Source organism: Electrophorus electricus, chromosome 6, assembly GCF_041902795.1.
Source record: "Electrophorus electricus isolate QZ-2024a chromosome 6, ASM4190279v1, whole genome shotgun sequence".
NCBI lineage: Eukaryota > Metazoa > Chordata > Actinopteri > Gymnotiformes > Gymnotidae > Electrophorus > Electrophorus electricus.
The window spans coordinates 13017010-13032382 of record NC_137502.1 but is presented as its reverse complement, the minus strand read 5'-3'; the positions used below and the strand labels follow the sequence as shown (position 1 = coordinate 13032382).

The window sequence follows — 15373 nt, the reverse complement described above, 5'->3', positions numbered from 1 at the left end:
CTCTCTCCTTGTCATGCAGTAAGTTTACTCTGGCTTGCTCAAACACTGTCATGAGTAGGCTAGAATTATTTGAGGCCTGGTTTGTACCTGTGAGAGGATAGTGCTGATAACCTCGTCACTGGCATCTGTGTCCACCTGTGGAGATGATAGCACCCTAGCTGAGTGTGGAGAGTAGCAAATGCATGCTCATTCTCCTCATTCCCTGAAATACAGCCCACTTTGCTGTAAGCTTGTGTAATGGTGCTGCTATATCAGCAAACACATGCACGAAATACAAATTCAAACCAAAGAAGCTCAGTTTACGTTCTGTGGTGTGGGCCATCACCATACCATGTCCACTTTACCTGGGTCAGTTTTTCTGCTCCAGTTCCACTCAAGACATAACCCAGGAAGTTCATGCACCACTGAAGGAGGTGGCACTTCTCATGGATTCAGCCATCGGCTTGTTGACTTATCAGCCGTGGACACTTGCTCCAGGCTGATGAGCTCATTGTCGAAGCTGGGAGAATGGATTACATCATCCAGAAAGACAAACAACCAATTCTTTGGACACCAGCAAGCATTCGTTCTATTAAATGCTTAAATGTAACCAGTGCATTACCCAATCCCAAAGCCATAGCTTTGAACTGCCAGTCTGGTGCCTAGTGTGAATGCAACCTTCTCTTTGCTGTGTTGAGCGAGTGCAGCTGTTCTACAGATACAGTGAGCTGAACTAGGGCATTGTTGATGCGTGGGAGTGGATATGAGTCGGGCTTAGTAACAGCATTGTGCTGCCATTATTTTCCACACAGAAACGTTATCCTTTTTATTTGCCAGGACCACCAACGCTGCCCATAGGCTGTTTGATAGTCGGATGATTCCCACGGCTGCCATCTTTCTTTTTGTTCCTCTTTATTCGCCAATTCTGCCTTCTGTGCTCTTTTCTTTGTTGTTGATGCTGACGAGGGTTGGTCATGTGAACTGGTCATGTGAACTGCTCATGGCCCTGAGATCCATAAACGAACACTTGCAACTTCACCCACAGAAAACTGTGGTGCCTCTGACCAAGTAGTGTGTCCCACCATTGGAGTTCCACCAATGCTGCATGCCCCAACTCTCTACCTCTATACCTCCAATAGCCACCACAGGTAGTTTTACTTGTCTCCTCTTTAAACACAGGGTTTCCTTCTGGAGGCTGAGTGTGGCCATGGTATGCATTCTGTACAGTGCCGTTTCCCTTCTATACTACACTTGATCCAAAGTCCTTGAAGGCAGCTCACCTCCCTGACCGTAGGTTTGGTGTTGAGGCTTTGTATTTACTAGAGGCCGCCCACCCTTCACTTGGCAGCCCCACTCCCATTTTCTGCCAGCTACTCGTCCTGCAACCACTCACTCGGGAGCCACTCAGCATGTTAGCGTTTCCTCAAGCTCCTCTGGAGTATGTTGCTGCTGTGCCTTGGTGCTGAGGGTGAGCTCTGCACTCTGCCTTAGTTGCTTGGAAGCTGGCTGGTGTGGTGAGTTGTAAGTGCCACCTCAGCTCTTCCAGCAGCAATGTGTTCAAGAAGTGTTCCAATGTTAATTCCTCCTGTGAAGCCTTCTCAAACTCCAGATATGCCTGTCAAAATGTTGCACTAAGCTCAGCAACCAACATGCTTATTCACGTTTCCTCCAGTCTCCAACCCTCTAGGAGCTGCTGCCAGACCGATATCACTGCCACTGCCTACCTGAAACATCACTAGAGGGCTGTGGTCAATGCTGCTAGATTATTGTGTTTGACTGGGGGCAGATAACATAAGCACATGCAATGCTTTCCCCTCCAGCACCAGACACAACTGCCATCCAGCTATGAAGTTGAGGTAAATGAACTTGCAACTGTGCAGAGTATACATTCCAACTATCTTCCCTGTCCCTATCCATCAGCTAGGCCCTTTTACCAGACCAAACCATGCTGTTTCCTTCCTTGTCTTCCCCAGCCAGCCCCTTAACTCTTGACTGGCTGGACCTATCTGGAAGGGGGCAGTCATAACGCTCTGTACCCCCTTCCATGGATTCCATATTTACCACCCACCTTAGAGATCATAGGTACGCTTCTTGATTGACTCAAGCTCAGATGTGACATCCCACTTCTGGCATCAGTGTAGTGTCTGGCAGAAAAGAGTTGCAAAATGTCATTTTTTATCAAAAGGAGGGCTCTTTAAAAACAGACAGACAGACAGACAGACAGACAGACAGACAGACAGATAGATAGATAGATAGATAGATAGATAGATAGATAGATAGATAGATAGATAGATAGATAGATAATTAAAGCTTTTATTTTAAGTGCATATTCTCTACAACAACTCACACTACAAAGCAGAATAGAACTGACTAGACAGAAAAAAAGAGGGGAGGTAACTAAAACAGAATGGCAGAAACAGCAACCATAACACCAAAATAGTGAAGAAAAAAAAATAGGCTAACTAAACACGTTGTTGCTTAAATCAACTGTTTTTAACATTTAAACTTGTTGCACAGCATCTTGGGAATCCTCGCAGACCTCCAAGTTCTCGCTCTCTCCAGTTGCAGACAGCACAATACTAATGTATGTCCCATTTAAGATATTAAATTATATGGACCTACAAATTAACTAAATAAGCTGTGTACAAATCTGATATGTCTTTTTAAGAACTACTTGAATCTAAAGATACACTAGTAGCCACTGGCAATAACTTTCAGAGCTTTATGTATGATCAATTAAACGCTGTTCCCAACGTATCTATCTGCAGGCTTTTATTTTTTGGTTTTCTCTTAGCCGTCTCGGGTTCTTCCGGATGCTGCAGAAGAGGAAGTTGCCGGGTACTCTTTGAAAATAGCGTTTAATAAATACGTTTCTTTTTTATTTCAGCCGATAAACTGTAAATATTTGAACCTGCATATTGCTAAAACGTGACAACATGCTATCCATAGACTTTCTTGACGATGTTCGGCGAATGAATAAACGTCAGGTGCGTACGGGCGCAGCTATCTAGCAGTCATCACAGCATGATCTTAAGCAAATGTCTTATAACACGTCATCTCAGTATTTACCGCATAAATATTATTTGGTTCACAATGCAATTTTGTTTCTACTCTTATCTAAGGTGCATAAACATTTTACGGTAATCGTTTGAAGATTACGGGTCAAAGTTAAAGCAAATGAGTTATCACAAACCTCAATAGCATTAACAAGTTAGCTAGCTAGCTAGCTAACCTGTTAGCTCGCAATAACTATTTTCACTGCAGGATGATTGAGGCTTAGCTAAGATACGTTAGTCCGCACTAATGTTAATGTTTTCTTCATATAGCTAGCTAGAGCTATACAACATGCTACAGATGTGTATATCAGCCAGCCAGCTCTGTTAAATGTTAGCAGTTCGTTGTGTACCTAGCTAGCTATCGTATTTGCGCTGCAGACCATGCTTTGACATCAGACTGCCTCCAGAGTGATACTGATGCTTATTTCTCAGCTGTACTACCAAGTGCTAAATTTTGGGATGATTGTGTCTTCGGCCTTGATGATATGGAAAGGGCTGATGGTTGTGACTGGAAGTGAAAGCCCAATTGTTGTTGTTCTCAGGTAAGAACATTTTTAAATTTCTGCTTAAACATACAGTGCACATTTCTGCGTATTCGTCCTGTTGTGTTGGCTGTCCTGATTACCCCGACATTATCTATTGCACATATGTAAATGGATAGTGGTAGCTCAGGTACTTGACTTTTAATCGTAAGGTTGCTGGTTCAAGCTCCACCACCGTTGCGACTACTGGGCCCCTGAGCAAGGCCCTTAACCCTTAATTGCTCAAGTTGTACTCGGTCATAATTGTAAGTCGCTTTGGATAAAAGTGTCAGCTAAATGCTGTAAATGTAAATTAATGAATCGATGTACTTTGTTCTCTTCATAGAACAGAAGTGGTTGTAATGGGCCCTTAAAGTTGCTTCAAATAGAGCAACTGGTTCCATTTTAATAATTGTGTCATTTTTGCAATTTAGTGGGAGCATGGAGCCTGCATTTCACAGAGGAGACCTCCTTTTCCTCACAAACCGAGTAGAAGATCCAATAAGAGTGGGAGAGATTGTGGTATTCAGGATTGAGGGGAGAGAGATACCCATTGTGCACAGAGTGCTCAAAATACATGAAAAGTAAGTCGTCAAGTCATAGAGCAATGTTCCCAACCCCCCGAATCTTGGTTCCTCTCAAGGTTTCTTCCTCATGCTCTAGGGAGGTTTTCCTTGCCACTGCCGCCCTTGGCTTGCTCACTGGGGGCTTGGACTTGGACATTTGTAAAGCTGTTTTGTGACATGTGTTGTAAAAAGCACTGTATAAATAAAATTTGAATTTGAATATTTTGTCATTTCACACGCTTTTTATTTTGATGGAAGAAACACTCAGATTTCATTGTATTATTTTTCATTTTAGAGAAAATGGGGATATCAAATTCTTGACAAAAGGTGATAACAACTCAGTGGACGACAGAGGCCTATACAAGAGGGGACAGCACTGGCTGGAGAAGAAAGATGTAGTGGGCCGAGCCCGAGGGTAGGTCCCAGCTCAGAGCAAGCTCATTCACTGCATTCCATCCACTCTTAATTATCTCTATTCTTGGGCTGCATATCAGATTGATTATCACTGTATCAATACTTTTATACACTTTGGTGAATGAATATACTTACATTCTTTGCATATTATTGTTTATATTAACATTTCTGTAGGTTTGTGCCTTACATAGGAATTGTTACAATTTTGATGAATGACTACCCTAAGTTTAAGGTAGGCTCACTCTTGATGGAAAACAAATAAAAATGTCTTTAAATGTGTCTTTGAAGTTTAAAGTGTATTCTGACTTTTGGTTTGTTTTTGAAACAGTATGCTGTTCTGTGTATGCTGGGACTCTTTGTATTGGTGCATAGAGAGTAAATCTCCACCCACAACAGCGTGACAAAGGCCAACCACGGAGTGAAGCCCTCACACACTAGCAAAAACCTGGAAGACAGGTCAATGTAATTTTTAATTCTGGAAAATTCAACAATCTAGATTTAAAAAAAAGTTTAAAATAACATGAATGATATTTGTATTTGGTAAAGTTGCAATACCATACCAAAACAGATTTGTTATCATCCTTATGTATCTTTCTGTCTTGTTGATGTACCTACATCAGGCATTCAGACGTGTCACACCTGTTTCTAAAACTCAGAATTTTGTATGGAATAAAAAATGTGAACCAAACAATAACTTTGTGAATATCACTTTCTTTTGATGCCATCACAAAACAATTTCAACTTTGCTTATTTTACAGTCAAAGGTAAATGTGGCTGTGCACAGCAGTTTTCATCACACTTGCATACATTTTCAGCAGTCTGAGGAAAGTAAATTTTCTTTAAAAGATTTTTAAGATCAGAAATGCCAGGCTCATTGACAGTACACCTGGACTATTGGGTTGAAGCAAGTGTGGTGGAGCAGACTAACAGCTCTTCAGTGCTGTAAACCGTACAGGACTTCAGTTTGAAATCACTGATTTACATGTCAGACACTGTCCTCATACAAGTCTTATCTGATTAAATAAGCTTATATTCTGTCTCCACAACAGCATTTCTAGTTTTACTTTCCTTTGCTTTTTACTTTATAATTTCTGAAGTTGGTCCTCACATGGCACAACTGTTCCTTCAGTTTGAGAGGGCTGCTCTCTCTTTGGAGCTTTTGTTTATGGAAATATCATTCCAAGCCACAAAACAAGTAGCATAAGCTGTGTAAAAAAAAAACACACATTTTGTACATCTGAACTATTGATTACTACTGATCTGGAGATATCACTAGGCAACTTGTAGCACAGCCATCACTGGATAGACAAGTATAGGTTAAGTTTTTCCCATTTATATGTTCAATTCTCAATCCACTGAAACATCTATTGTCCTCAAAGTTATAAGCACAGTGTCACAGAAAATTGACTATTCCATTGGGTTTCTCCCACCTGCTCACCGCACACGTACCTTCTGTGATGGGCTTTGTGCATGGAGCAGGTGCTGCCATTGATAAGTGAGGGTGCCATTTGAGCAACGAGCAAATTATACTTCTTCCTTAGGATAAAAATGCCTTTATCTCCAAAGAGCAAGTGACTCTTGCAAAGGATCATCCTGACAGTGAGCTTTAGTGGAATGCATTGATGTAGATGAATGTGTAGTTTTCAATTGCAAGTCATATGATCCCTGAGGAAGGCTGCAGCACATTAAGCCCACTCTTTATCCCACTGTCATTAAGGATGCATTACATACACTTTTCACCAATTTTTAGAAGAAACTATTTTGCAGCTTTACAGTCACTGCATTTTATTAGGTACACCCACTTTAGCTTTGCAATTTATAACTACACCTACAAACTGATTCTAATAGTTTTATTGAAGTGGGTTGTATATGTCTATAATTTAAACTTTATTACAACTTACAACATTGGGTTAAAATTATTCTTCAGATTCAGTGTTATAAGAATTTTAGCAGTTTATAATAACCTACCTCTCCAGTCAGGCCTTATGTAAGTTTTGTCAATTTTAAACCAGTGACCTTTCTTTGTGATGACAAATGTTACACTAATGCTTAACTATGTTCTTTGTTGTTAATATATACATAATGTAATTATCTTGTTGTTTTTTGTTCTTGAATTTTAATTTTACAAACCATTTTTTTTGTTGTTGTTGTTTGTTTTGTTTTACCGAGGCCATATGTGTGCCAGTATCATTACTGGCATAAGACTAAATGCATGTTGAGAAATATTACATTTTCTATGTAATTAAGCTTTAAGGACCTCAACTTCATTTCCATCAAGTCACTAATATCCATTTGCAGGCACACCATGGTCGATTCATCTCTATCTCTGGAAATTTGCTTTAAAATAGTTCAGCTTCCTTTGTGCGCAAAACCAGCAGAACTGTGACCTCAGCGCACAAATGATAGCCCTCCTACTGCTTTCATATAAAACTCGACTGTCTCATCCCATGGAATGAAATTATACGCGAAAGGTACTAGAGGAAAAAAAAAACATGCAGCGTTGAGTTTCTTGTCACCTAGACGGCAACCTGCGATCAACTTGAAGATGGCCATAACATCTTTCGGCGGAAACTGCAAATTTGGACTAATGCTGACCTACTTAGCAATGTCGTCATACATACCTATAAGTACATCAGTCAGTCTTGATTTAAACGAATTAAGAAACAAACTTTCCAAAATCAAAGCAAATCCACGAGGGAATCTTTGGGCAACCGGTAGGCTATCTAACTCATTTAAGACTTTTTCCTCGTTGCTGGCTGGTCTAAATTTTAATGGCAGCATTAAAGCATCTAAATCAATCGTAATCAATGTAACTAATTTGCAAGTGGTTTTGAAATTCTTGCAAACTGCTGCTCGTGTAGGCTGTAGGATAGGCTAGTCATGCCCATTATCAAACTGGATTGCAAGTTTTTTTCTTTCAAGGAATATATTGTTTTCATTTTCTAGGACATTTCATGGGTAAGAAGAGTTTTTCGGATAGCCAGGTTGTCGATTCCCAGCCGACCTATGAGTCAAAAATGAAGCATCTTCAGGCACCGACGGTAGCAGAGCGGAGCACAGACGAGTTGGAGCAAGTGATCGCACAGAATGTGCTAAAGGCTCAGCTGACAGATCCACGGGAGAGGCAAGATTCAACGAATCGGGTAATTAAAGCTGCTTAATTCACATGCTCTGACTGTTGTAGTCAAAGCTTGGGTTTAGAATGGACTGCAGTTATGCCTTTGTGTCCCATTAAATGCTCTAATTGTTCTCAGCGTAAGCCTAAAATTATTTCAGCAATATATGTTCTTCTTCTTCTTTGCTTTATCTTTCAGGATAAGGACGTTGTGGTGAAGCTTTTGAAAATCTACATTGCTGAAAGGAAACGTTAGACTACCGGGACATTTGTGATAAACGCATCCACAACTTCGTTTTATATTTGCCAAAAAAGTGATGCACAAAGCGTTTGCTCTTCAGAATATCAGAAATAAATAAAATAAAAATAAATAAATAAAAATAAAATTATATATATATATATATATATATATATATATATATATATATATATATATATATATATATATATATATATATATATATATATATATATATATGTATGTATGTATTATTACACATCTGCATGTAGAAATTTAATTTCCATATTTTTCGAATTCACTGAAAATATGATGCCCATGGTTGCAGTTTGCTACTACAATTAGCCTACCGATTTAGACAGGTAATCTAACATACGTAATTTGAGTGAATGCTGCCGCTATCTATTGCTGCGTATATTTTTGCATTTCTTAATTTGTGTGCCTAGTTGTAAATAATTAATTATGATCGTTGAACGTAAATGCAGGTGTCTACACACCTAAATGGACATATGTAACAAAATACAATATAAGGTAAATAAGACTCACTTGAGACTGATCACCCAGACCTGTAACAAATCACCTGATCATAGATCACCCGAGGCATACATCATCTACTGATTATAATCCTGGTTGCTAAAATGGATTAATCAGGGGATGCAGTATCAGTAGGTATTCAATCCAGCTATTCATGCTAATACCAGTTTTACTAGTTCTGTTCCATTTGTCAAGAAGAAATTGTAAAAATTAAGTATAACCGAAACAAATATATGTAGATGGTTATTAGTGACTAGCTGGAACATAGTTAATAAGATAACATCACATACATGATATTTAGGGCAAACGCTTATAGGGTTGCATTAGTGAAAGGCTTAGGGCTTTTTATCAAATAAACATGATTCAGCATATAGGCTAATATGACCTTCATAAGATAAATCCATGGTGTGAAATAATATTGTGCAGTTGTATTGCACATGTGCTAAACAGGTTTAGTAATTAAATACACACCGCTGGACATTCCACTATTTATGATACACTTTTGCAGTTAAATAGCCTAAGGCACAATGGGCAGTGCTAACTCAGTGGTTAAGGTACTTGACTTGTAATTGGAAGCTTTCCTGTTCATACCCTACCACCACTGTTGGGTCCCTGAGCAAGTCCCTAAACCCGCAGTTGTATTCAGTCATAACTATAAGTTGCTTTAGATAAATGCCTTAAAATGTAAATTCACCTCTAAATTTTGATAGTTTCACCATCACATCTTTTGCTTTGAATTTCTTAATACATATTTAAAGATGCTTTTTTGTTGTACTTTCCCATGCATATAAAACATACATTATATTATGGTTTATTTGTCACTAAAACAAAAAAAACCCTCCGATGCTCGCGAGTGCCCCTAGTGAACCAAGCAGCTGTCCAATTCAGGGAAGGAACTCAAGTAATTATTGATTACTTCCGTGTCATAGGTTTATGCAAACAGCTTTCCTCTCTGATCTCCGGTCAGCGTCAACAAGGTATATAATATTGAAACATGCGATTTGTGTGACAAACACGTTCCCTAATACAGAAGATATTTACCCAAAATGCCCTTAATTGTATTATGTGGGTATCCTTGTAGCGGCAAAAGCCGACGAGCGCATGAATTAAAAGATTTCTTCACAAAATATAAAGCCAGGAACGTTCACATTATTGGAGATGAAATCGTGGGAACTGACAAAACCACTGTCTATGCAGGTGAGAAATTACAGCAAATTGTTATCCTACCTAGCAAGCAAGCTAACCTAGCTAACCCAACCAACATAACGCTACGTTAGTTAGCTGATTTCGCCTTTCAGAACAGGCTAGGTTAGAGGTTAGTTAAGTTAGATCCACTACCGCTAACTTTAAAGATAATTATCAACAAAGCTAATTAATTATTTTAATTATTTGTTGCATGGACCCATGCGGTAGGTTGCGCAGGCTGCCAAAAAAGTTTGCTTGTAGCTAACTAACTGCTAGCTAACTGCATAGTGGTGCGTTAATGATTTGCTGTATTTGGACGTTAAGGATGCAGTAACTATGCATTTGGCTTGTATCCCCCGTCTGGAGTAGCCTGAACTGTGGCACAGATTGTGCATTTTTAACGTTAGTTTGAAGAAACCAGTGCTAAACGTTCCTGTGATACCTGTTTCGACGCAGACTCACAGAGTGAAAAGAATCTAAGAGGTGCTTTACGATCTGAAGTAGAGAGGTGAGGTATTTTGCCATTAAGCATGCTACCTATGTATTCGAGTAATCATTGTATCTAAAATATTTAAAATTTTGCTCTAAAGTCTTGAAGTCCTATGTCTTTGAAAATAGGAAACTCAACAAAGATGACATTGTAATTCTGGATTCCTTGAATTATATTAAAGGTAAACATTTTCAGTAAGTGCCTTATACATAACATGCATGTTTACCTTCCTATTCTGATTTTTTCAAACATAACTTTATTTCTTGTGGTTTCCAGGTTACAGATATGAACTGTTTTGTCTCATTAAACATGTACAAACTCCACATTGTTTGGTACGTAGTTAGGCTATATGAAACCCAAGACAAAACAATTTACATCTCTGTCATTTAGAAGATTACATTTGTGTACATGTATGTATGTTGCTAATCATTTAGGTCTACTGTTTGACATCAGCTGAGCTGAGCTCAGAGTGGAATAAAGAAAGAGAAGATTGTCAGTATTCCCAGGAAATGTAAGCCTGAGTTTGCACGCATCTTCCACAATGAGGTTTAAGATACTCTGCTGAGAGAGAATTTAAAGTAGAGCTTTGTCCATCTTATTTTGCTTGCTGAAGCTTGGGATATCTTAGGCTGTAATCTTATTATAAGTATTTTCTATCTCTTGGATAATGAAAATATGTGTAAAATTTAGTCACTGCAAATGTGTTTTAAAGTGTTTTACTGGACATGACAAATCCTGAAGTCATTGCAACTACCTTTGTAATATATATTTTTTAAAAATCTCTGTAATCTAGTAGTTCACTTCCTTTGTTTCTATTGATGTGGTAGACTGGATGCCCTTATTTTGAGATTTGAAGCACCTGATTCAAGAAATAGGTGGGACAGTCCACTTTTTACTATTCAGAAAGAGGACACACTTCCATTTGAAGCAATCTCTGATGCTCTTTTCAGACGAAAAGCACCACCACCTAACCAGTCCACACAAAGTGTAAGAATCCTCCATTTTATTTTCTTCTTAAATATATAAGTATAGTTATGTCTGCATATGGGTTCAAAAAAGCCAAAAAGAGGAATGTCCTTCATTTTCTTATGTTCTGCAGCAACCACTGTCATCCACCAACTTTTTATATGAGTTGGACAAAGTTACCCAAGATGTCTTAATGGTACAGCATTTCATTTTTTGTCACTTTGTGTGGTTTCAGTGCATTGAGATGTGTTTTATACTTTTAATAGCTTTTGCACTTCAGCTAGCAAGTTTCAACTTCAGGTATACAATTTGGGTTAATCTTCTAGGCTGTTCTTGACTCACAGAAGACCAGTGTCCCGGGAGATATCATCATGGTCCCAGGAGCTACAGAAAAGATATCCTTTTGTCACTAGGTTTGCGTTTGATTGTCTGGAATAAATTTGGCCTTCAAAGAATGTTATTTCAGTTTGACAGACTTCTAATTTAGTGGCCACCTTAAATAGCTTTAGGTAGCAATTAGAGTAGGTAAAGGTATAGGGGCAAAGGTGGTCTTTAGAAATATATATTTATATAGATGAGTTCAAAGAAATTCATTTAGACCAGTTGTTTCTTGTACCTTCTTTAGACAGCTTTGGGTTTTATAGGGAAAGAATACATTTTCATCTATTTTTATTATAGGTATATACACCTACAATAATTGTTGTAGATTATGTTGTAGGTTCCATCATAAAAAAATAATCTCTGGTCTTCTAGCAGAGGCCTGGGAGCTTGAGGGTCCTGCATAGTATCTTGGCTGCCCACAGCAAAGTTCTTGGATGTTGTTCCTCAGATCTGATGTAGCCATTCTCTCGGTTTGGGATTACAGTACACAGATTACTACTGTTGCCTAACCACTGTTGCTTTCACCTTCCACATCTTTTCCAGCTCTTCTCTTAGCACTTCATATTTCTTAAGCTTTTTGTGTTCCTTGTTCCTGATGTTGGTATCACTTGGGATTGTTACATCTATCACTACAGCCCTCTTCTGCTATTTATCCATCACTACTAGGTCTGGTTGGTTATCCATTACCATTTTGTTTATCTGTATCTGGAAGTCCCACAGGATCTTGTCATGGTCATTCTCCATCAACTTTGGGGGTGTATCCTACTTTGACCTTGGAACTTCCAGTGCATATTCGGCACGGATGTTTCTATGTACTAAGCCAGCCACCTGTTTATGGCATTCCATATATGCTCTGCCTGCTACCATCTTGCATCCTGTTATGTGCTGGATTGTCTCAGGAGCAACTTTGCACTGCCTCCATCTGGGGTCCTGCCTGTTGTGGTATATCCTAGCCTCTACTGATCTTGTATTCAGAGCTTATTCCTGTGCTGCCATGATTAGTGCCTCCATGATGTTGTTCAATCCAGCCTTTTCCAGCCATTGGTAGGATTTTTCCATATCAGTCACTTACACTATTTGCTGTTGGTCATACCATGCAGAGGTTTATCCTCCCATGATGGTTCCTGTTCCTCCTCATTCCCATCCTCCTCTGGATTCTGCTGTCTGAGGTATTCACTAAGCACTTCATTACTTGGGGCCATCTTCCAGGTGTACTCCTGAATCTGGGTTGTTTCATTCTGGATAGTGGCTCTGACACTCACTGGTCCTCTGTCCCCCTCCTTCCACTTAGTGTAGTGCTGGATTTTGTATGAAACCCTCCATGCATTGTGAGGAGTTTCTTTGTCCTTATATCAGTGGCTTCTATCTCCCCTTTGTCCAACTTATTATGCCAGAGGGGTATCTGATGACTGGTAGAGCATAGCCCAGATCTTGTTCTTCCTATTCAGCTAACTTCTCAGGACTTGCCTCACTTTTTGTAGGTATTTGGCTGTAGCTGCTTTCCTTGTGGCCTTGTCATCATTCCCATTTCCTGTGGGATTCCAAGGTAGCTGCCCTCAGCAGCTTTTATGATACCTTCTGGTAGTACAATCCCCTCTGTTCTAACTACTTTTCTTCTCCTTTCAAACATCTGACCACACTTATCCAGTCCAAATAACATTCCAACATCATTGCTGTATATCTGTATTTTAGATCACAAAAGGGGTATGCATAAAGATTTTTGCTTAAATGTGGTTTGAAATCTTTGCTACCATTATATCTTGAAACTAAATGCTAGTTTTGACTTCTGCATAATTTCCTCAACCTTTGCAATACATAGAACTCACAAGAAGTCTTAACATGGCTGAACTGAGGAAGCTTCGAAGGCAGTTCATCAGTTATACCAAGATGCATCCTACAGAGAATATTGGACAAATAGCAAACATGTTTATACAGTACCTCAACAAGAGTATGCACTGATAAGTGCCATTAATAGGAGCCCGTGTGGGTGTAAAATATTTGATTTGGTAATCTAAGATGAACATAAGGTGAAGTCTTGGGGAGCTAAAGCGTGGGACTTGAAGCACTATACTAAAGAGATGGACCACTCCTTTAATTGTAACTTTCTGGAGTGGCCCAACACTAGGGTTTTATTTTATATTTTTGTTTGTTTTGCTAAAAGAGGTTCTGGTACCATTTCTTCCCAAATTGTACATTTTTGGTGGGTCTTCACTGTTTCTGTGTGTCTGAAGTCATGATCATGCTGAAAGAAAAATGAGTGGATAGCCAAATGTGTCCAAGATATCAAAACTTTAAAAAACAAACAACAAAATGGTTTCTTCCTTTTAACTGTGTTAGTTTGGGCATGGATATATTATTGAATTAATTGTTATAAAGTGTTTTCTATGAAAATAAAGTAAATACTGACTGCCTAGACATATAGCTTCTTTTCTTAAGACTTTCACATAAAATCAACTTTCAATTCCTATTTCCTGGAGCCAGCCAAAGATTGATTGATTGGTTTCCTTTCTTCAGTCTTGGTTCTTATTGTTTGTTTTTTCCTTGGCACTGTCAAATTTGGATTGCTTGTCACTGATTCAGGAAAACACCACACAGCTCTGTATAGCTGCTTGGTAACATCTAAAGTAAAAATAGACTAAATAAATAAATTAAAAAACCATTATACAAAACAACTGAAAATGTTTTATTAGAATTTTATAACAAAATTAGAGAAAAGGAAGATGTAATGTGTATTCATCACCCCATACCACTTACTTTAGTCAGTTTACCAACAGACCTGCCTCAGGCAGTGACCAGTGTTTTGCCAGTGTATATTTCCATTGAGATGTTAATCAATTGTATAAATGTTTACTCCTAACAAACTTGATAATCATGTCTTGTCACAGTATTGCCCTTACATTTTTGGGAAATGTATTCCTTTTTTTTTGCTCATATGTAATACCTTTAATACATTATTGGGAATTTATATTTGTTTCTTTTTTCCTAAAGGATGATGTATGATAATGGAACTTTAACACTGGTCAGCAATGATTTTGCTTACAACAAAAAATACATTTATGTATTTTTTAATGCTGAATCCAAATATTTTCAGACTTTCTCCCTCACCCATAGTATTTTTGTTCCAATATACTCATGTCATTATGTATAGTGTGAAAGAGCAGTACCAAGGAAAGGGGTTCCCCTCTGTTGGCAGGATGTTCCTGAGGCCAAATATAGGCAAAAATCACAGTACATTTTAGAAGCAGGTCTGTACACATTTTGAACACAAGTGAATATTAACCCTATTTATGAATGATGTACAATTAATGTAAAACTGAATTTGCCAGTCACGTTAAAAAAAATAAACATGTAAAAACCTTGTGATTAGAAATATTTTAAAAACATACAAATTAATACTTTTAGGTGCAGCTATTTTAGTTTGGGAAGCAAAAAAAAAAAAAAAGTTAATTTATGTTGTCCATTTAAGCACAAGCCCATACTCATATTTGGAGGGACCCCCCCCCCCCCCCCTGCAAACATTATGTAAAAATAAGATTCCACCCACTAGCTTTGTGCAATATTATGGTCTGATGGTGTTTCCATCTGTTGTGTTCTTGAAAGAGGCACTTATTTTAACAACTACCACTGCTGACTTGCTAATGTCTCCGATTTGCGGGGAAAGGTAGCTATAACGTCTGCATCATTTTGCACTGAAACTGTGGTTGTACTTATTTTTAGATGTACATACTATTGACAGTCTTACTAGCATATATCCATATACCTGAATGTCAAAATGTATCTCATAGCAGTCATAAGATTATAGGATTTATTGTATTCATACATTTACAGAATATCAGATTACCAAGTATGTTTACATTTTTTGTACAGTATAGAAGGGTCAATCAAATGCTTTTGTGTAGGATCAGAGTTTCATCCCTCATATGAAGTG

General features: G+C 38.4%; 2 protein-coding genes and 1 non-coding gene across 4 annotated transcripts; all 3 read left to right on the top strand.

The window, feature by feature from the left end:
• The first annotated feature begins 2762 nt into the window (after nt 1-2762).
• sec11a (SEC11 homolog A, signal peptidase complex subunit) lies at nt 2763-5230 on the top strand. The gene is made up of 6 exons (XM_027008792.3): nt 2763-2966; nt 3468-3577; nt 3991-4140; nt 4418-4537; nt 4711-4768; nt 4865-5230. Exons 1-6 carry the CDS (start codon nt 2916-2918, stop codon nt 4913-4915), a joined length of 540 nt encoding a protein of 179 aa, XP_026864593.1. The 5' UTR covers nt 2763-2915; the 3' UTR covers nt 4916-5230.
• A 1238-nt stretch (nt 5231-6468) lies between these two features.
• Nucleotides 6469-7619, top strand: LOC118241266 (uncharacterized). Its single transcript, XR_014124211.1, has 3 exons — nt 6469-6523; nt 6835-7250; nt 7483-7619. It is a non-coding gene; the product is annotated as an uncharacterized LOC118241266 (transcript).
• A 1699-nt stretch (nt 7620-9318) lies between these two features.
• kti12 (KTI12 chromatin associated homolog) lies at nt 9319-13860 on the top strand. 2 transcript variants are annotated; one of them, XM_027008814.3, is made up of 9 exons: nt 9319-9620; nt 10065-10116; nt 10227-10279; nt 10375-10430; nt 10533-10609; nt 10926-11085; nt 11198-11260; nt 11391-11459; nt 13261-13860. In XM_027008814.3, the coding sequence occupies exons 1-9, from the start codon at nt 9470-9472 to the stop codon at nt 13402-13404; spliced, it is 825 nt and encodes a 274-aa protein (XP_026864615.2). In that variant the 5' UTR covers nt 9319-9469; the 3' UTR covers nt 13405-13860. The 2 variants fall into 2 exon arrangements, with proteins under 2 accessions (XP_026864615.2, XP_081571856.1); XM_081715730.1 differs by having other exon boundaries at nt 9322-9400; nt 9505-9620; nt 11391-13271.
• The last annotated feature ends 1513 nt before the right edge of the window (nt 13861-15373 follow it).